This window comes from Dermacentor variabilis, chromosome 2, assembly GCF_050947875.1.
Source record: "Dermacentor variabilis isolate Ectoservices chromosome 2, ASM5094787v1, whole genome shotgun sequence".
In the NCBI taxonomy this organism is placed as follows: Eukaryota; Metazoa; Arthropoda; class Arachnida; order Ixodida; family Ixodidae; genus Dermacentor; species Dermacentor variabilis.
The window spans coordinates 206,303,404-206,322,011 of NC_134569.1; the positions used below are offsets into that span (position 1 = coordinate 206,303,404).

General features: G+C 43.2%; 1 protein-coding gene across 3 annotated transcripts in view; it reads left to right on the plus strand.

Moving 5' to 3' along the window:
* LOC142573059 (shootin-1-like) overlaps window positions 1-18,608 on the plus strand; it is an 87,665-nt gene that overhangs the window by 13,709 nt on the left and 55,348 nt on the right. For all 3 annotated transcript variants that reach the window (XM_075682568.1, XM_075682567.1, XM_075682569.1), the window contains exons 4-5: window positions 1,880-1,974; window positions 16,632-16,824. In XM_075682568.1, the coding sequence (XP_075538683.1) occupies window positions 1,880-1,974; window positions 16,632-16,824 (288 nt within the window). The remainder of the gene's footprint in view (window positions 1-1,879; window positions 1,975-16,631; window positions 16,825-18,608) is intronic.

Genomic DNA, 18,608 nt, shown 5'->3' on the forward strand with positions numbered 1-18,608 from the left:
TAATTTCAGAGCAAATGTGGACCATCAAATGAAAATGGCACAAGGCTGCAGAGGAACTGCTCACGGTTCTTAAAAAGAAATAATAATAAAAAATATTTACTTCTCAATTGAAAAATTAATTCTGGTCTGAGCATCAAAACTGGTATGACTGTTATTCTGGGGTAGCTGCTCTACCAACTACCGACTCATGGCCTTGTGTGAAATATAAAGACTGGCCCAGAAAGGTTGAGAGTAGTTTTTTCAAGCCCTGCTTTCTTTCAGGTTAGGGAAACCGGGATGGTGTTCTCTTTGTAGCTTCGAATCGTTTCAGCACCTCTATTAAACAAAGTTAAGACAGGAATGACAGCCAAATAGCGGTCTGTAAAAGACTAGTGCTGCTATATAACCACTTTTTTTTTTTTCTTTTCTTTCACAACGCATGCATGTAGCAGTGACACTTTCATTTGAAAGCTTTCATAAATTGGTCACAGGGAATAGTTAGTTCGAATTGCAATTTTGCCTCAAGTATGAGTAAACGACTTTTATGGTTGCCTGCTTGCTGGTTAACTTAAAGTTTCTGACACTGGGACCCAGTTCCCTGTTTATGAAGGCTGTTACATTTTTCACCAAGGAGAATGGCTTGAAGCCATGCCATATGAACTGCCGGTTGCTACTGAGTTCTGTTTAACCCTCGGAACATTCATATTCACACTCAAGCACTTTGTTTCGCTTGTCTAAATTACTTCCCCATATTTGTGTATCACATCGTTACTGCGTCATAAATTTGTTCAGTGTACAGTGAAATTCAAGAAATACGAGTACAATATATTGATGTTACACTGTGTAGTTACTACAGAGTTACGTTATCCTGACCATATCAAACACATAACGAACAAGATATTGATGAAATGTAGAAGAAAATAGAATCTCATTGGTAGATTTCGTATAAGAGTAGCATTTGGTTGCCTTATTAAGAATAGGGCTTACCATATGTTGAAGTTCTAATTATTTTATTATGCGTTCCCTGACCTCAAGCACAGTCTTTAGATTTTGTTGTTCCAGGGGAATTTGCTCATGCTGGCTTCATCTGCCCATTTATTATCGTGACTTTCACACAAGGCATGCACGTGATATATCTTGAATACTGTATTGTAATGTCACAACGCTGTTGCAGAATATGTCACAATGTTGTGAGGCTGAATGACACTCTGTAGGGACTTTGTGAAGTAAGAAATCGAAGTATTGCACTGTTGCTGTTTCATTGTGCTTAAGGAAGCCTGTGCAATACCATACATGCCAGGAAGTTACTGCCTCGCTGTTAGGAGCGAGTCAGTAACTTTCATTCATACTAGTATCTTAGCAGTGTTCACGCATGACACTTGGAGGTCTACAAAAAATGCACTTTTTTGTCCGCTCATGACTTCTTGCAGAATATCTCATGGTTCAGATTGCACATCAGTATTGCACCTCTTGTGCCATCTGGCAATATTGTTATCAACCACTAGTGCTCCTGGTTGAAAATTTGTTTTTGCGTGGGCATTGTGCCAGTGATAAGAGGCCTGAAGCGCACTCACCGTGCCGCTATCACTGGCAAAACACCAGCATAATGGAACTTCCTTCTTTTTTGTGCCTTCAAAAGGAAGTGACATACCTGCAGCACGTTATAGAACTGAGGCAACAGCAATATAACAAGCCCTGTCACAACTTCCACATCAGTTTTACATGGCACACACGTACACAGCTATTGACTCACATCCTTTGACATCATGGGACTTGAGGGAGCCTCTATTTGCTGTTGTGCAGCTTATTCGTATCTGGCATTGAGCAGGGAAGTGCAGAGACTGGCCGCACAACAGGCGAGGGTGCTCAGATGTGTGGTTGGTGTTGTGCCTTGTTGCAGCCTCGGAAGCTGTGTGCGAGGAGTACGGGATGCTCAGGAGTCGCTACAATGCCGAGACAAAGGCTGCCTCCAAGGTGTTCAAAAAGGCCTCTCAGGTTGGTTGCATCTTCTTGTGCTTGCTTGGTGATCGTTTGGTGGTTTTCGAAGGTGTGTTTAGAAAAGTTGACAGTCACTTAAGTATGCTTAGGTGATTTGAACGCGAAAGCATGAGGACTTCTTCGAGTTATCGCCTTAAATTAAAACTCCACCTAATCCACTTTACTATACTTTGTAACAACCTTAATCCATTTTAATCTACCTTAATTCAATTTTGGGAGTGAGCCAGATTATTTTTTGGGTGTGGGCCACGGCGTCCGGCTGACGCTGTGGCTGTTCATCGTGGGATTTCGCAGCGTGAGCCATAGCAGATCCAGCCCAGGGAACGAGACATCATCACTTGGTCACATGGGTTTTCTTGCCATCCAATGTTAACGCCAGACACTGGATTTTTTGCTTCATGAGGCATATAAGGCTCTCGCCTTACAAATGTTGAGCTAAAGTGAATTTTTCGCATTGCACATGAATCGGCTTAGAAATAAAAAATGATGAAGGGTCATCAAAGCAGAACATTAGTGACACAGTTAACAGCAGTAGTTCGTTCCCCTCGTAAATTTTGCAGTAATTTGTTTTTACAGCCCATTATTATGGCTTGTCGCCAGGTGATCGTGCACATGGCTTGAAGCCAGCTGGAGAGGTAGCCTGTGCTCTTGAAAGGGCACTAAATAGGAACTTTCAGCTGTAGTTTAGACTGATAAAGTATTCTTTCGAAGTTATGTTTTCATTAATTTACAGAGGTTTACAGAAGAAGTTTGCAGGGACGGCATGGCCACAATTAGTACATGACCGGGGTTGTTGGAGAAGTATGAGAGAGGCCTTTGCCCTGCAGTGGGCGTAACCAGGCTGATGATGATGATGATGAATTTACAGAGCCTGCAGCATTTGAATAAAACAAGGATGCAAGGCAAAAAGTCATTAGTCAAAAGAGTATTGACTTTTTAACAATATCTTTTTTTTTCAATTTATTGAAAAAAAATATTTTTTTTGAGTCCTATTATTTTGAGATTGCCCGCTTCTACCTATTTGGGCTCACTTATTAATGCAAAAGCATTATATGTCCCATGAAGCACAAAATCCAGTGTTCATTGTTGTCAACTCATGGTACCAAAATCCACGTGACTAAGTGATGTCATCACATTCCCGGCGCTGGACCTGCTGCGGCTCACACTGTGAAGAACCACGGCATTGAACGGACGCTGTGGCCCACTCCCAAAATTGGGTCTAGGTGGATTAAGGTGGATTATGGTTGATTAAAGTGGATTAAGGTTGGTACAAATTAGAGCAAGGTGGATTAAAATGGAGTTTTAATTTAATGCGATAACTTAGATAAGCTCTAACGCTTTCGCATTCAAATCTTGTAAGGATGCTTAAGTGACTGTAAATTTTTACTGTGACAATACTGCTTGCATTTCGGGTATACTGCAAAGGGGCATTCACATGCATCCAATTTTCTAGCGACAGCAGTGAGTGACAGGGTTAGCCATCGTAGAGGGAGACCCGTTGCTTGTCGTGTTGCTGGCTTTTGGCCTGCCAGAAAATTTTGTTTGTTACCCAGAAGCCTGTGCAGTGACTTCTGCTGGGGACAGCATGATTGCACAGCAGCATGGCAGCAACCAGTCCACCCGCTTCGACTGAATTCGCTCTCGCAACTTCCCTGCAGGGGCATCTGTGTAAGCAGGCGTTTGGTGTGTTGCGACACCAGGGACTTGAGCGCATAGGATTTGGACCCTCCAGTGCTTAACCGTGCATGTTTAAGCCATGTTTGAGGAAAAGGGTTTGAATCGATGCTGCAAGTTTAGACCTTTATGCCTCCTTGGCGGAGGCAACACACCTTTTTGGCCTCGGCTTCAGGAAGACGGCACCCTCGGACTGACCCACCCGGGGAAATAAATAGTTACCTTTTCCTACCCTCCCTTCCAATCTTCATCTTTCTCTCTCACTTTCAAGCTTTCTGGTCTTCTCTTCTTTTTACTTCCGATCTTCCCAACAGCAACAAGGGCTAACCTTGTGTGGAACAACCAAACTTGGCTGTACAAATTTGGTTACAGCGAAAATGTACAGTTGGCATCTGCAAGACTCTTTTTTGTAAGTCCTGCCATGCTCCCTTGTTGGGCTCCACAGTGGGTGGCTGGCAGCACTGCCAAAAATTCAAGATTTCCTATCGATAGTTCTTTTCCCTCAGTGAAACCACAGAAACAAAGGCTCACCGAAGAAGTATTTAAATTTTTTGGCCTAAACACTGAAAGCGTTCCCCACTGTCAAGTAATTCACTCTAAGATACCAGGAAAGACAATGAGAATGATCTTGCCTTTCCTTGTTTCCAAACGTCTAATTCAACCTATTGGCCCAGACTATAAGGCATCGAAACTGGCAAGTGGTGACTTCCTTTTAAAGCCTCATGTCAAAAAGCAATAGGGAAAACTACATAACCTAGTGTCTTTTGGGGACATGCCGGTTTTAGTAACCCTGCACCGCACCATGAGCATCATCTGTAGTGTCATTTCCGATGATGATTTGATGGACCTGACCGAGACTGACCTTTTGGAAGAATGGAAAGGACAAAATGTTAATAATGTAAAACAAATCAAAATGAAATGTTATGGGAAAGAAATGGACACTAAACACCGAATTCTCACATTTGGTTCCAGTGTGCAGCCAGAAACCATCAACGCCTGTTATGATAAGGTTTGAGTAAGGCCATACATCCCTAACCCTCTCCGTTGCTTCAAATGCCAAGGGTTCGGCCACAGTTCACGGAACTGCCGAGGCCAACTGGCCTGTGATAAACGCAGTGCACACCAACATCGAGCTGATTCCTGTAAATATGCTCTACACTGTGCAAACTGCACAGTGCTGTGCTGCCATCCTAGAAGGGGCCATTGACCTCAGAGCTGGTGGCCTCCAGGGTCTTGTCTCTTGAGGCGAGGCTCCCAAGACGAACACACCACTCGCAAGGGTGGATGCCTAGCGCCCCAAAAGAGCCAATGAACACAAGCCAAGTGGTGCATCTAGCGCCTGAAGAGCAGTGGGATTCTCTTGACTGCTCCAAAGAATGAGAAACCACACGTTACGGGGCCCTTGAAGGGCTCCCTAATCTAACATTTGTTCCCTAAACACACAGCACACACCTACTTTTTATTATGGGAACGCAAATATTTCAATGGAATGTCAGTTTTTTTTTTTCACAATCTTGATGATGTTAAAGAACTAACTCACCCACAAATTTAGTCGCATGATGCAGTGTGTTCGGGAAACACACCTCAAACACATGCAAACGAACTTTCTTTGGCAGTAACCCATTTTTCGATAACACCACGATGATCCGGTTGCGCCATCTGGTGGTGAGGTTATTATAGTCGATAGAGGCGCAGCCTGCTGCGAATTAAATCTCTGTACAGTTAAAGCTCTTTAATTGACAACTCGTTAATTCAGAATTTCAGATAATTCGAAGTAGCCGCCGTGGTTCGTCCTATAATATATTGAAAACAATATGCAATGCATCCTGCTAATTCACACTGAAATCCGCACCCCCACCGATAATTAAACTCCGTGCCATCGTCGATGAGGAGAGTGCTAGTGGGTGGGAGCACGTTGGCGATTATCGTTGCCACGCAGCTTTGCTCTTTCCATGTGTGGCCGTCTTTTGCAGGTCGGTTCTCCCCCTCTCTCAAGATCATCATGATAAAAACGGGGACACCGTGCTGCGTGTTTTTTATTTATTATTATTATTATTATTATTTTATTAGTCCGAGCGCATTTCTGCCGTCAGCGTGGGTATCGGCGTTACTGCAATGCTTCGTATAAGGTCCAAGGTCAATAACACCGTCGTCACGCGCCCTACGCTATATGTGCGAGTGAAAGCATGCGAGGGGAGCTGATGATCACGGCTCAATCTCACCTGCCTGAAAAGGATGAATGCAAAGGGGAAGCGTTCCATCTTCCCTTGCGCGTGAAGCACCCAACGTTGCGAGGTGCCAGGGAGCGGGGGTATTCTCTCCGGCTGCACCTGTGCATGTGGTGGCTGCGCGCGGTTGTGCGGCCGTATCTTGGAGTGATTTGGGTTGGGGCAAGAGTCTAGGTACGTCGGCGACGCGTAGTTTTGTGCGTGCTGTGTGTTCTCGGCGCTCACTTTGTGCTTAAGCGATAGACAGCACGAATGTCCCTTCGCTCGCTGCTGTTGCCACGTTTCCTCACCCAGCGTTTTGACAGCGAGTGTCAGTAGTCATCGGGTGTTAGATGTTCATGTTAGCTGTGTGCGCTGACACCATGCTTAGTATTTTAGTTAGCAAGTGAATGTTTACAAGTTGATACGGCCGATAAATGTACTATCCTTACTGCATACGGCTATCTGCTAATTTGCTCTCGCAGTCGATGTTTCGCCTTTCGGGTGAAACTGCATCTCTTTTTCTTTATTTTTTTCATGTTACATCTTGGAGGCTATGCTCCTTATCTACGAGGTGTTCTATTGAGAAGCGGCACCGGGTAACATCTATAACACGGTGGCCATGACGTTTATTGGCGTTCGCAGTACCAAAAAGCATAGCCTTTGAGATTTGTGGGAGCACTACTTAAAGGAAAGTTTCACTGGATGGATGGATGGATGTTATCAACATCCCATTTGGAATATGGTGGTGGGCTGTGCCACCAAGCTTGTGCTATTATATTGCCTAATGTGCTACCTAAGTTAAAGAGAGAAAAAAGAAGAAAAAAGAAAAGGAAAAAAAAACCCTCCACGATGAATTCCCATAACCAAGTTTTCTGAGCGCCCTATTGGGAACTTTGTTTTTGTATGTCGCCGTTTTTTGTAGTTTCCCTACTTTTCTTCCACCAATCTTCCAATCACCTCTTGCTAGTCTCTACTGTGGACATGTTTACTTTCCCCCTGCTCTCGCTTCAAGGAGGCCAGTGGTTCCTAAATCGACCGCTGGGCAGATATCTTCACATTCTAATAAAACATGCTCCATCGTTTCCCTAGATTTACCACAGCAAGCACATGCTTCTTCTTCCTTCTTATATCTCGCTTTATAGGTGCATGTTCTAAGGCAACCTGATCTCGCTTCGAAAAGTGATGAGCTTCCTTTGAGTTATAAATTGTTTCTTTCCCGATTTCATTTTTTCCTGTTAAGTAGTTACTCATGACAGGTTTCTTTTCGATTGCCACCACCCATGAGATTATTTCAGCTTCCCTGACTTTTTGCTTGACGTTCTTTGTTGCTGTGTTGCTCACCCTACAGGCCACATACTTGCTGGTAAGCTTCCTAGTTCTTTTCCTCTACTGCGAATCAATGTTTTTCCTGTACAAATACCTTAATACTCTCCCAGCCCATTTACTTTCTTCCATATTCTTCAATCGTTCTTCATAATCAATTTTACTGTGAGCTGCCCTCATTTTAAAACTGGTCCAGCCCATATCACCCTGCACAGCTTCATTTGTAGTCTTCCCGTGAACGCCCAATGCGAGGTGTCCCACTGACCTTTGGTTGCCATCAAGTCCTGATTGTACCCCTGATCTCAAGCAAACAACCGAATTTCCAAAACTAAGTCCTGGAACCATTACACTTTTCCACATACCCAGGAGCACCTCGTACCTATTGCATCCCCATAGCACTCTGTGTTTCATTATGGCTGCATTTCTCTTCCCCTTTACGGTTCTTGTTTTGTGTTTCCATATATCTATTGCCTTGATTTATCCATATATCAATGTATATATATTCTTTTACCCGAAGTATTTCCTGGCCCTGTATTGCCACTGTCTGTTCACTGTTTTCTTTGAATACCATAACACCTGATTTTCTAACGCTAAATTTCAAACCTAAATTGTTGCTTTCCTGTCCACAGATATTAGCCAGACGTTGCAAATCACTTTGCTTGTTAGCTAGCAACACAATGTTGTCCGCATAAAATAAACCTGGGAGTTGCTGATCTACTACTGTACCCGCTTGTTTGTATGAGAGATTAAACCCGATATAACTTCCTTCTAGCACTCTCGCCATCCTCAATATGTACATCATAAACAGCAGCGGGGATAAAGGGCACCCCTGCCTCAGTCCCTTGTTGATATGAACTTTCTCCTCACCCCTCATCCTTTTCCATTCAACACAAACAGTATTTTCTAGGTAAATATTTCTCAAAAGCTGTAGACAGTTGTTGCCTAAGCCTTCCCCTTCCAGAATACCCCACAAAATGTTGCGGTCTACGTTGTCATACTCTCCAGTAATGTCTAAAAAGGCCACACATAACGGTCTGCTTTCTACTCTTGATATTTCAATACACTGAGTAAGGACAAATAAGTTATCATCCCAATGCCTACCTATTCTGAAGCCATTCAGAAGTTCTCCAAAAATGCCATTATTCTCTGCCCAAGTTTGAAGCTTTAATTTGATTGCCTGCATTGCTAACCTGTATATTAACGATGTAATGGTCAACAGTCCATATGAGTAAATTCTATCTTTGTCCCCCTCACTGTCATAAATTAAATTCATTCTGCTTTGTCACCAACTGTCTGATATTCGTCTATCTTTTAAATTTTTTCCACTGCTTTCACCAGAGCTCCCTTACATTTTGGTCCTAGTTCATTAATCAGCCTAACGGAAACCTTGTTAGCCCTGTGGCAGTGGGCTTAGGAATTTTCTCTTTGGCTTTCTTCCAGTTGAAATTTGTCAGCACCAGCTCCTCTTCCACTTGGATCTCTTTCATGCTCTTTTTTTCTTCAAATACGACCTCGTCATTGCCATGGAAAGATTCGGCTGTTGTTTTTCAGATGTAACTTAATGCTGCTTTTCGTCCCAGTTTGTTTTCATCTTTGTTTAGGATGTGTTGTTGAATTGTTGTTGACTTTTTCCTGCCTAATAATATTATATGGTTCCAAAATATTCTAGCCATCTCAACGTCGGGCACATCGGGCTGCGTCATCCGCGTCCGGTTATGTTGGCTGCGCCAGTGCTTCGAACTATAGACGTTGTTCTCGCCAACGTGACGTAGCGTGTGCGCGCATGCACTGTTGCTATGTCGGACAATATATGCGCCTTAATTGAGCAATTTTTTTCTCTTGACTTTCATTAGTTCGAATTTTGTATAATTCGAATTTTTGTAGCATCCCCGCAGAATTCGAATCAACGAGCTTTTACTGTATACCCCTAGAGGGTGTCCAGTACGCTATCCTAGCGGTGTTGTTTAATAATCTAGTCGCTATCAGCTCTGTACACATCCCTCCCAATGATCAAATTCATAAAACTGAATTTCAAAACTACATTGATGAAATTCCTGAGCCATACATATCGTTAGAGATTTAAATGTGACTAACACTTTGTGGGGAGACTCCTGTTGCGATGGAATAGGGATTTAATAGAAAATTTCTTAATTTCCTCTGGTGCATGCTTACTTATTAAGGAGCCAATGTACTGTGGCGTTGCACACAAAACCTATTCTTCAGTTAACCTAAGCATAGTATTCAGTACTCTCATATTATACCTTGAGTGGAGCATTATTAAGAACCCTTCTGATGAATGCTCCCCACACCTCCACTTGAAAGTTGACTCGGCCAACTGGCAACTGTTCCAAGAACTTGCGTGTTTAGACAGGGATGACAATGCTGGTTTTAATATAGGTGATGCTGTGGCTTACGTAAGAGGTTTTATAATAGATGCTGCCTCAAAATGCATGCAGCAAACTAATGGACTGACTAATAAACCCCGCATATTGTGGTAGAATCTTGAATGTCAAAAGGCAAGGAAAAGAACAAAGCAAAGCTTGAGGGTTGCTTCGTGACTTTCCAACTGCTGAAAACCTGATTAATTTCAAATCAAACAAGCAAAGTCACAGGTTAGAAAAACATGCTGACGTGCTAAGAGAAATAGTTGGGAAAAAGTATATATCCGGTATTAATTCATGCAGTGATGAAAGAAAGGTGTGGAACAGGGTGGATAAATTAAAAGGCCGACAGTCTCACCCTCTGCCCTTAGTAAATACCCAAGGCAATAGCTTACAAACTTGGGCAGATTTTCTAGGTGAGAACACAGATCTTTAGCGCATCGCACTACATGCATACTTTTCTGCGGTTCAAGGAACATGCAGAGCAACAGCACCTTCAATGCAGATGTGCAAAAATTAGGCTTACAATCGCCCATTAAATTCAGCTGAACTTCAAGCATCTCTGAATTCTAGCAAAAACTCGGTGCCAGGTAGCGATCACATCGTTTACGAAATGATCAAGTACTTACATTAAAAAACTTTAAAAACACTTCCATGTCTTTTCAATGCTATGTGCATAGCTGTGTACATTCCATCTGCCTGGAAAGAAGCTATTGTTGTACCCATACAAGCAAAGGGCCCATCTCTAGCCAACAGTTACCGACCAATAGCTCTAGCAAGCTGTATGAAAAAACAGTAAACCGAAGCCTAATTGATTTTCTAGAAATGAACAAAATACTAGACTTCCTTCTGTACAGTTTTAGAGAAGGTAGGTCAGCAACAGACCGCCTCATTCACATTGAGTCCAACTTCAGGGATGCGTTTATACATAAACAGTTCTTTCTTTCAGTATGTCTTGACCTCGAGAAGGCACATGATACAACGTGGCATTTCGGTATTCTTCGGGACCTAATGGTTGTTCGTGGTAACATGTTGAACACCATCGAAAGCTCTCTCTAATCATACATTTCATGTAAGAAAGGGCGATAGCTTGTCTTGAATGTTCACCCAAAAGATCTGTGTGCCATAAGGAGGTGTGCTTAGTTGCACACTCTTTGTCATAAACATTAATTCACTTCATACAATCATTTCATGCACCATGTTTATGTAGGTTTTAATTCATGCAATATTGCTTTCTGCGAATGCTAGGTCCATACCTGATTTAGGCAAATTATCTAGATGGGCAGATGAAAAATGAGTTTAAAATGAACATGCAGAAAAGTAATTGCTCGCTCTTCTCCAAGAAGTGAGGCATAACACCAACTTCTAGTATTTTTGTCAGTGGAGAGGAACTCACTGTCAGCAGTGAACATAAATTTTTAGGTAGTGTTTTGGACTCAAAACCAGCGTTCGCCTCCCACACTAAATATCTCAGAAAGAAGTGCATGAAAAACATTCAACCTCCTAAATCTTCTGTCCCACACCACATGGGGCAGCGACAGGAAGTGCCTATTGAACCCGTACAAAAGCCTTATACATAAACGTTTTGACTATGTGGCCGTGGTGTATCACTCTGCTGCACTGAGCACATTGGGGGTGTTGGATCTGGTTCATCACTTAGTCATCCACTTGGCCACAGCTGTGTTCAGGACAAGTCCTGTCCTCTATGCGAAATTGAGTGAGTGATCACTTTACTTGCAAAGTTCACATTCTAGCTTTACATATTTTCGGAAGGTGTAAAAGTAACAGTAAGTAATGGAATGTAAAAGTAAGTAGTGTAACATCCGTGTTACACTACTGTAAACAATGTGACATGTACCACACTGTGTCCTAGCTGACCCACAGCAGAGGAGCCCTTCTCACTGCATGTGAGGAAACTTAGTGATGAAATGGGTTTTCCATGTTTAGAACCTCATCTAAAGGCCCCAGCACAGCTCTTACCATCTTAGCAATGACAACTCAGTAAATGTGACACATCATTTGCTCATGTTACAAAGCACGCTCAAGAGGCACACATCCGAAATAAGTTCATAGAACCTCAGTTAAGGTACTCATGGCCAGAAATTTATACTGACACATCAAAGTCCCATGCTGGCATATCTTATTGGCATGATGGCTTATTGGCTTATTGGCATGATGGCATGTCTGATGGACTGCTGGCAGTCCATCATTCTCAGTATCTGATGTTATGCACCCGGAAACAAGTATCTTTTCTGCAGAGGCATATGCAGTAATGTCAGCTGTTAAATGTATCAGGAAAACGAACCTTCCCAATGCCATCATAGTCACTGACTCTGAGTTTAGTAAGGTCCCTAATGTCGTTCCCGAAACACAGGGCTCCTGTACTTAATGAGCCTTATTCACTTCTGTGCACTGCGTACATGTCAAACCAGCTTGCTGTGATGTGGGTGCTCAGCCACAGAGGCATTGAAGGGAACATGCTGGCAGACCAGATGGCTACATCTGTTACAGTGAAAGCAAGGTAACACTGTGATATCGGTCCCTGTGAAAGACTTCAAGCCTTTTCTGTACAGAAAAATTAGGGCATACTGGCAGGGAATGTGGGACGCTGAAACATTGCATAAGCTTAACTTAATTACCCTCAATTGGGCAATCGGCAACGAACAGCAAAAATGTGACAAAGTGAAGTAATTCTGTGTCTACTCAGGATAGGCCATACCTACGGCACCCACTCTTACTTGCTGTCTGGTGGTAAACTTCCCATCTGCGCTAAGTGGGGAGAGACACTGACCGTCCTCCATGTCCTGCAGGAGTGCCGCGAATCAGAAGCCAAAAGGGAAAAAGCACTTTCCTCTAGCTTACCGACAAAATATTCTTCCCCATCCGGCAATGTTCCTTCATGTGCACTCACTTTTTTGTAGTAAATCACTCTTAAACTATTTACATGATGCGGATTTATTGCAAGTTGTGAGCCTGATGAATTTATAACATGACCTCTCAACAGAGGCTACTGCTGCGTTAGTAGCATTTTGTATGGCACATGCCTCCAAAGCCTTCTGTCCAAGTTTTCTGATGAGGCAGCAGTGCTACTGGAACTCGCGCATTTTAGTACAGCATCCGTTCAAAGCTTATGTTTTATGTTCACAGTACGCTTCACAAGACATTGTCATAATTTTAATACATATATATTTTATGCACTCTACAGCAAATCTACTTATAGGCCCATGTGCAGTAGTGCCCAATCTGTGCTTTTCACGTCACTGTTCCAAGGAAAAACCCATAGTCACTTGAATGGCGCACCTTGGCCAGACTTACCAGATATCATCAGTTTGTTTTCATCTTCATCTAAGATATGTTGTTGTATCGTTGTTGACTTCCTGCCTAATAACTTTGTTTTCCAAAATATTCTAATTGCGGCCTTCTTTTTCTCACATATTTCTGACAACCAACAGTCACTTTCACCTTTTAGCTTTGCTTGCACCAGTATTTGAACCATAGATTTTTTTCTCCCGGTACATTTCCCATTTACTGGCTACTTCATCCTGTGGTAACTGTGCTTTTCTAGCCTGCCTTTTTTTGCGGGGCAGAAACCTGGAGGCTTACTAAGACGATTCTACTTAAATTGAGGATGACGCAATGAGCTATGGAAAGAAGAATGCGAGGTGTAACGTTAAGAGATAGGAAAAGAGCAGATTGGGTGAGGGAACAAACGCAAGTTAATGAAAGCCTAGTTGAAGTCAAGAAGAACAAGTGAGCATGGGCAGGGAATGTAATGAGTAGGGAAGAAAACCAATGGTCATTAAGGGTTATGGACTGAATTTCAAGAGAAGGGTAGCACAGCAGGGGGCGGCAGAAAGTTAGGTGGGCGGATGAGATTAAGAAGCTTGCAGTAACAACATGGCCACAATTAGCACATGACCGGGTTAGATGGAGAAGTATGGTAGAGGCCTTTGCCCTGCAGAGGGCGTAACAAGGCTGATGATGATGATGATGATAATCATCATCATAATCTTGCAACTTGCTTTCTGGCAGCAAAAAGTAAATAGTAAAATCTGCCATCGCTTCCTCTCATCTCAAGCTGAGGTCAAAGTATTGGCGTTGTCTTGTCTTTATTATTGAGATCAGTTGTTTGCCATGACGCTGTTAGGCTTGAGACACCACTGAGAGCTGCAAAAGTGTTTTGAATTTTGCTCACCAGGGTGCCACAGCATTTCGTACTGGTGGCACAGAACAGATTTCCACTGGCAGTGACAGCATACTAAAGCTAGGTGTATTGCACCTTGGTTAAAACATCAACCTCGTGGTATGTTTGCAATGTCTTTATGGGTGCACTACTGTATTTATTTGGACAACAATGTAAATTTGTTGCGATTTTTTTAAAATGTTTTGTCCATGTGGTTGCACCATGCTGCAATTTGACAGCATGTCAGTTGCGTCGCTTTTTGCTGTTGCTTGAATATCGCATGCATGCGGTTGCCACTTAACGTCAGGGAAAAGCACTTCCCTTGCTGCTGCTGAATCATAGGCAAAAAACAGAGGAACAACTCAAACCACTTTAGGCCATTACAGTAGTGCTGCCAAAAAGCTAATTCAACACTGTTGTGGCTTATACAAATGTGAAATTCCATTTTGCTGGAGTGGTTAGAACAGCATCCTTCCTTCACTTTTTGAGCTAATGCAACATCTCCTTGCATTTACAAAATGCTTATTTATTGTAGTTTTCATGTAAAAATTGTTAGAATTATGTTTAAATTCGGGGCAGTTGCCAATTCTTTATTCCAAAACACAATGCCATTTTTTTTCCATAGTGTGGCTATGCATCTCTCTTGTACCGCTCATGACTACATCAACAGTTTAATAAAACTTTTATTTTTTTATTTTGATATAGTATGCAAGTACTTTCATGCATGTAGCAATTTATGTTTTACTTTCTGTACATATGATGTCTATGTACTATGTATTGCCTTGTGCTTTGGAGAGCGCTTGTGGCTTTCCAGCTTGAGAGGTCATGCTCAGGGCCTTTTATTTCTTATTCTTAAGAAATTTTATCGTCTCTGTAAACATTTGACTCTTGGTGTGCAACATGTTCATGTATTGTGAACAAGTAGTTTTAAGGTGAGCGCTTGTCATAAAATTTATGCAGTACACTAAGGAAGGCGCTTAAAGCCTCATTACTATATTTTTACAGCATAACATGACTTAAATCTAGTGCTTCACTTAACTGGATGAGTGTTTTCTTGTTTTCACTATTTGTCTTGCGTCTTAGAGGCCTTGTTCTTGTTTGCCTGTCCAAAGCTAGGGGTGCCGACCCTTTAACTGTCATATTGGTTTTTCAATGATGCTTGTCCCTTGTGGAGTTTGCCTATATGTTTTGTACACAAATTTAGATAGGCATTCTCATGTTGTATAGTGGAAATAGGAATTGTTCAGATGAGTTGAGGTGTGTGAGTCTGAATGAGTCCATGCGAGCTAAGCAAGCATGAATCTAGGTCTGAATGACTGAATGACCTCCAGCAAAGCAGACAATTCCCCCCACCCCCACTCCCCTATTATCCAGGCCCCTTCCACGAAAAAACACACAGCTAGCTGACGGCCGTGTGAATAGCACCTCTTTCTTTTCTTTTCAATTCTAAAACTCGCCACTAACACACCTTCGGTCGTTGCCTCACCTACCCGCCTTGCCCCTTTCCCCTTTAGAAGAATCCTGTCCATATATACTGTGCCGAGGAAAGCATATGTCGCCTTAAAAAAGACAAGTCCACTTGTCGAAATGTTGGCTCTCACTTTCACCTTGTTCTCGTTTTTCTCACCCTCTTGAATTTTCATCTCCCGCCTTTCCCATGTTTTTTCTATGTTAAATGTACATTTCGTTAATAAGTTTCGTTTATATTGAGGAGCTGTGCTTATGTATTAACCTGCTCCATAATTTGGCATTATAAATGCCTTGTTTTTATTTGCTTGTCAGCTAGCTATGGTAAGAAAACTGGGAGAAGGGTATGATAATCAATGTCACGGATCTCCTCCGGAGAACACTCTGGCCGAAAGAATAGATTAGGCGACAGGTGTACCCACACAGATGCACATTTAATACAACTCACGCGACACAAACACCAGCACACAAACCTAACAAAACTAACACAAAATACAAAGGCTATCAGTACACACGACCCGGTAACACTGCTACTAGCGTTCTACTGTTAGTGGTTGGCGTTCGTGCTCACGTCTGGTTCGATGCGGATGTGGCATGGTATGGGTCCCGTAGCCAACGTCGAAGTGACATTTGACGTTTTAGAGCTGGCATCGCTGGCGGCGTCATACACGCTCCCGGTCCAAATGCCCATGGAGGTGTTGCTGATGATGTTGGGGTTCGGGCACCACCTGGAAGAGTGGCGACAGTGCTGGAGACACCCCTGGCCATAACAGGTGGTGGCGTCCTCCGTGGACTCCCCGGAACAGGCTCAGGAATGGCAGGAAGTCTGTGGTGCGAAGCCGTAGAACGCGAGCTCACCGAAGCAGTAGCCAGCGTCGCTCTCTTCCGGTCGAACCGTCCCTGACCCGCTGAGCCTCTGCTGCTTTCTTCCCCGCTGTGCCTCGGCCTTCCTCACCCTTTTATAGCCATGACGTTAGTCCACGTAATCCTTCTCTTCGTCTTCTTCTCTTCTCCACCAATCATCGCTTTCCATCTCACCGGATACTTCTTCTTCTTCTCTTCTCCACCAATCATCTCTTGTCACCTCACTGAGCACTTCTTCTTTATCTTCTTCAGTCTTCGGTTAATCCACGTCATCCTTAATGCCATCCTTGTCGTCTTCTTGAAACCTTTCTTCGTTTATAATTTTATTTTAGTCTCCCTCTTATATGTGACAATCAAATGGACTCAAACATACTTTCATATTTAGCACCAGTGATGTAAAGTACAGCCACTTTTCCATAACGAAGCTCTTAAATGTGAGAAGTTTTTTTTTTCATTGTTTCAAATGTTGTTTTTATTGATGCGTAGCGTGGGAACTTTTGCAGGTCCTTCTCAAATCTCTGGCATCTGTCTGATGCACATTCTCTTGCGCAGTGGTATGTGGAGAACCAGGACCTGCGACGCACATCCCAGATACTCTGGGAGAAGGTGGCCGCATCGGGCGAAGACCTGTCCGACCTGCCAGTTCCTGCACTCTCGGTGGCATCGTCCACATCATCCGACCTGACGAGTAATGGTACTGCTGCTCACGACGAAGAGGTCGAGCAGCTCAGGCAGACAGTGACGGGTGAGTGGTCTTGCTGGCCTTAGCATTTGATGGCCATAGCTGTGGGCTACAACAACTGCATCTTGTTATGATGAAGTGTGTGAAGGTCGTGAGTTAGTTCAATATAGTCAAATTCTGCATGTAATGCATGAAAACTTTGTTAAAGATTTATGCAATTCAGGGTCTTTTCGTTCAAGCAAAAATTATGCAAACAGCCTTGTTCACCAACTGTAGGATTGGCTACGCCCAATCATTACACCGTCTGTTGATGTTGATTTTTTCAATGTCAACTACTTGATCACGAATCTCTTTTTTTGTTTTGTTTTATTCATTGTAGCTTAATGGCTAGCCATCATTTTCTAGTGCCCTCTAATTTTTATCCATTCAGCATGCATGCACTGCCTTTATAGCAATAGCCATTGTGGGCTGCTCAAAGAAGTCGAGTGTTTTTTACAGCGAAGCTGTTTACTTAACAGACCTGTATGAATGAGCCGTATGGGGGTCTCATAGGGGGTTATCTGGGCTGGCTAAAGTCCATGAAATGAACAAAAAGGATGGCGGTGCTGTGTGGTCTTGTAGGGGGGGTGGTATCTGGGCTGGCTAACATCTGCAAAGTTAACAAAATAAGATAACAAACGATAGCACGGTGCAGAAGAAAGAAAGGACACGTGATTTCACCGCACGGCGCACCTGCACAGTAAGGGAGTGCACGCGTGCTGGCCGCTGTTGCTGCCAGCTGGGTCTGCTGTCATCTGCCCTCAATACAAACGGCGCTGCAGTTGTGGTAGGAAAACACCGGGATGTGTGCCGCAGTAGCCGCCATGGTGTGTAAGAACTGGATTGTGCATTGTAGAGGTAGACCATTGCAATAGTTGCAACTCCAACAAAAATGGGAAAAGTGGGAAGACCGCGCATTGTGTGCACACGGCTGAAGAACAAGCCAAGTACAAGGAGAGGCATTGACAGCAGGCACGCAACCATAACAAACGACAACGTGCCCGTGTGAAAGCAGAGAATGCAGTCAGTCACTTTCCCTCCAAAGAACGTCAGTGAGAGCAGATGCGAGAGTCAAATCGTTGGCGTCGAGGACTACCGATAAAACCCGTGCACTGGAGGCCACTTGAGTCTGCTTCCAAGCGGCAGAAGTGTGAGTTGCCACTTCCTTCAAGTTTCACTGGGGCGAATTTCAAATTAAAGGGAATGTTTCGGGACGTGGAGTTTGGCCATAGTTGCTTGGTCTGTGGTTGACAGCTCTGCTGGTTAATCAGCCACCATATACTTGGTTCTGCCTGAAATTTTTTTTAAAGTGGAATGTATGGCCTGTGTTGCACAAATCTCACAAAAGGAAGCACCAGAAGACTCGCAAGTTGTCCTCAGGACTTAGTCTGAGATCTTTGAAAGCGCGTGCTGAATCTTTCTGGCGTACAATGTATGGTCTCCCTCAGATGACACTTATGTGCTACTTGAGCCCGCAAAGACGGGCATAAACAATAGGATAAAAACATCTACCATAAATAGAAATGAAGGCTTTCTGTCACAGTAGTTCCTTTAAAAGTGCCATTGTACAGACTTTTGCATTTAATTAAAAAGTAGACATAAGTAAGCACAAAGTTTTGGAGGATGCTCTGGATCAGGGCCAACTCCACGAATATCACTAGCCTCACCAGTCCTTATTACTTTTCCACTGCACCTGAACTTAAGACAAGACTGAATTTTTTTACAGAAGATTACAGGAAAAAGAGGGTAGGGGGATTATTTTGGTATAGGTGCATCTTGCAATTCCTACTCTAATAGCACAGTCATAT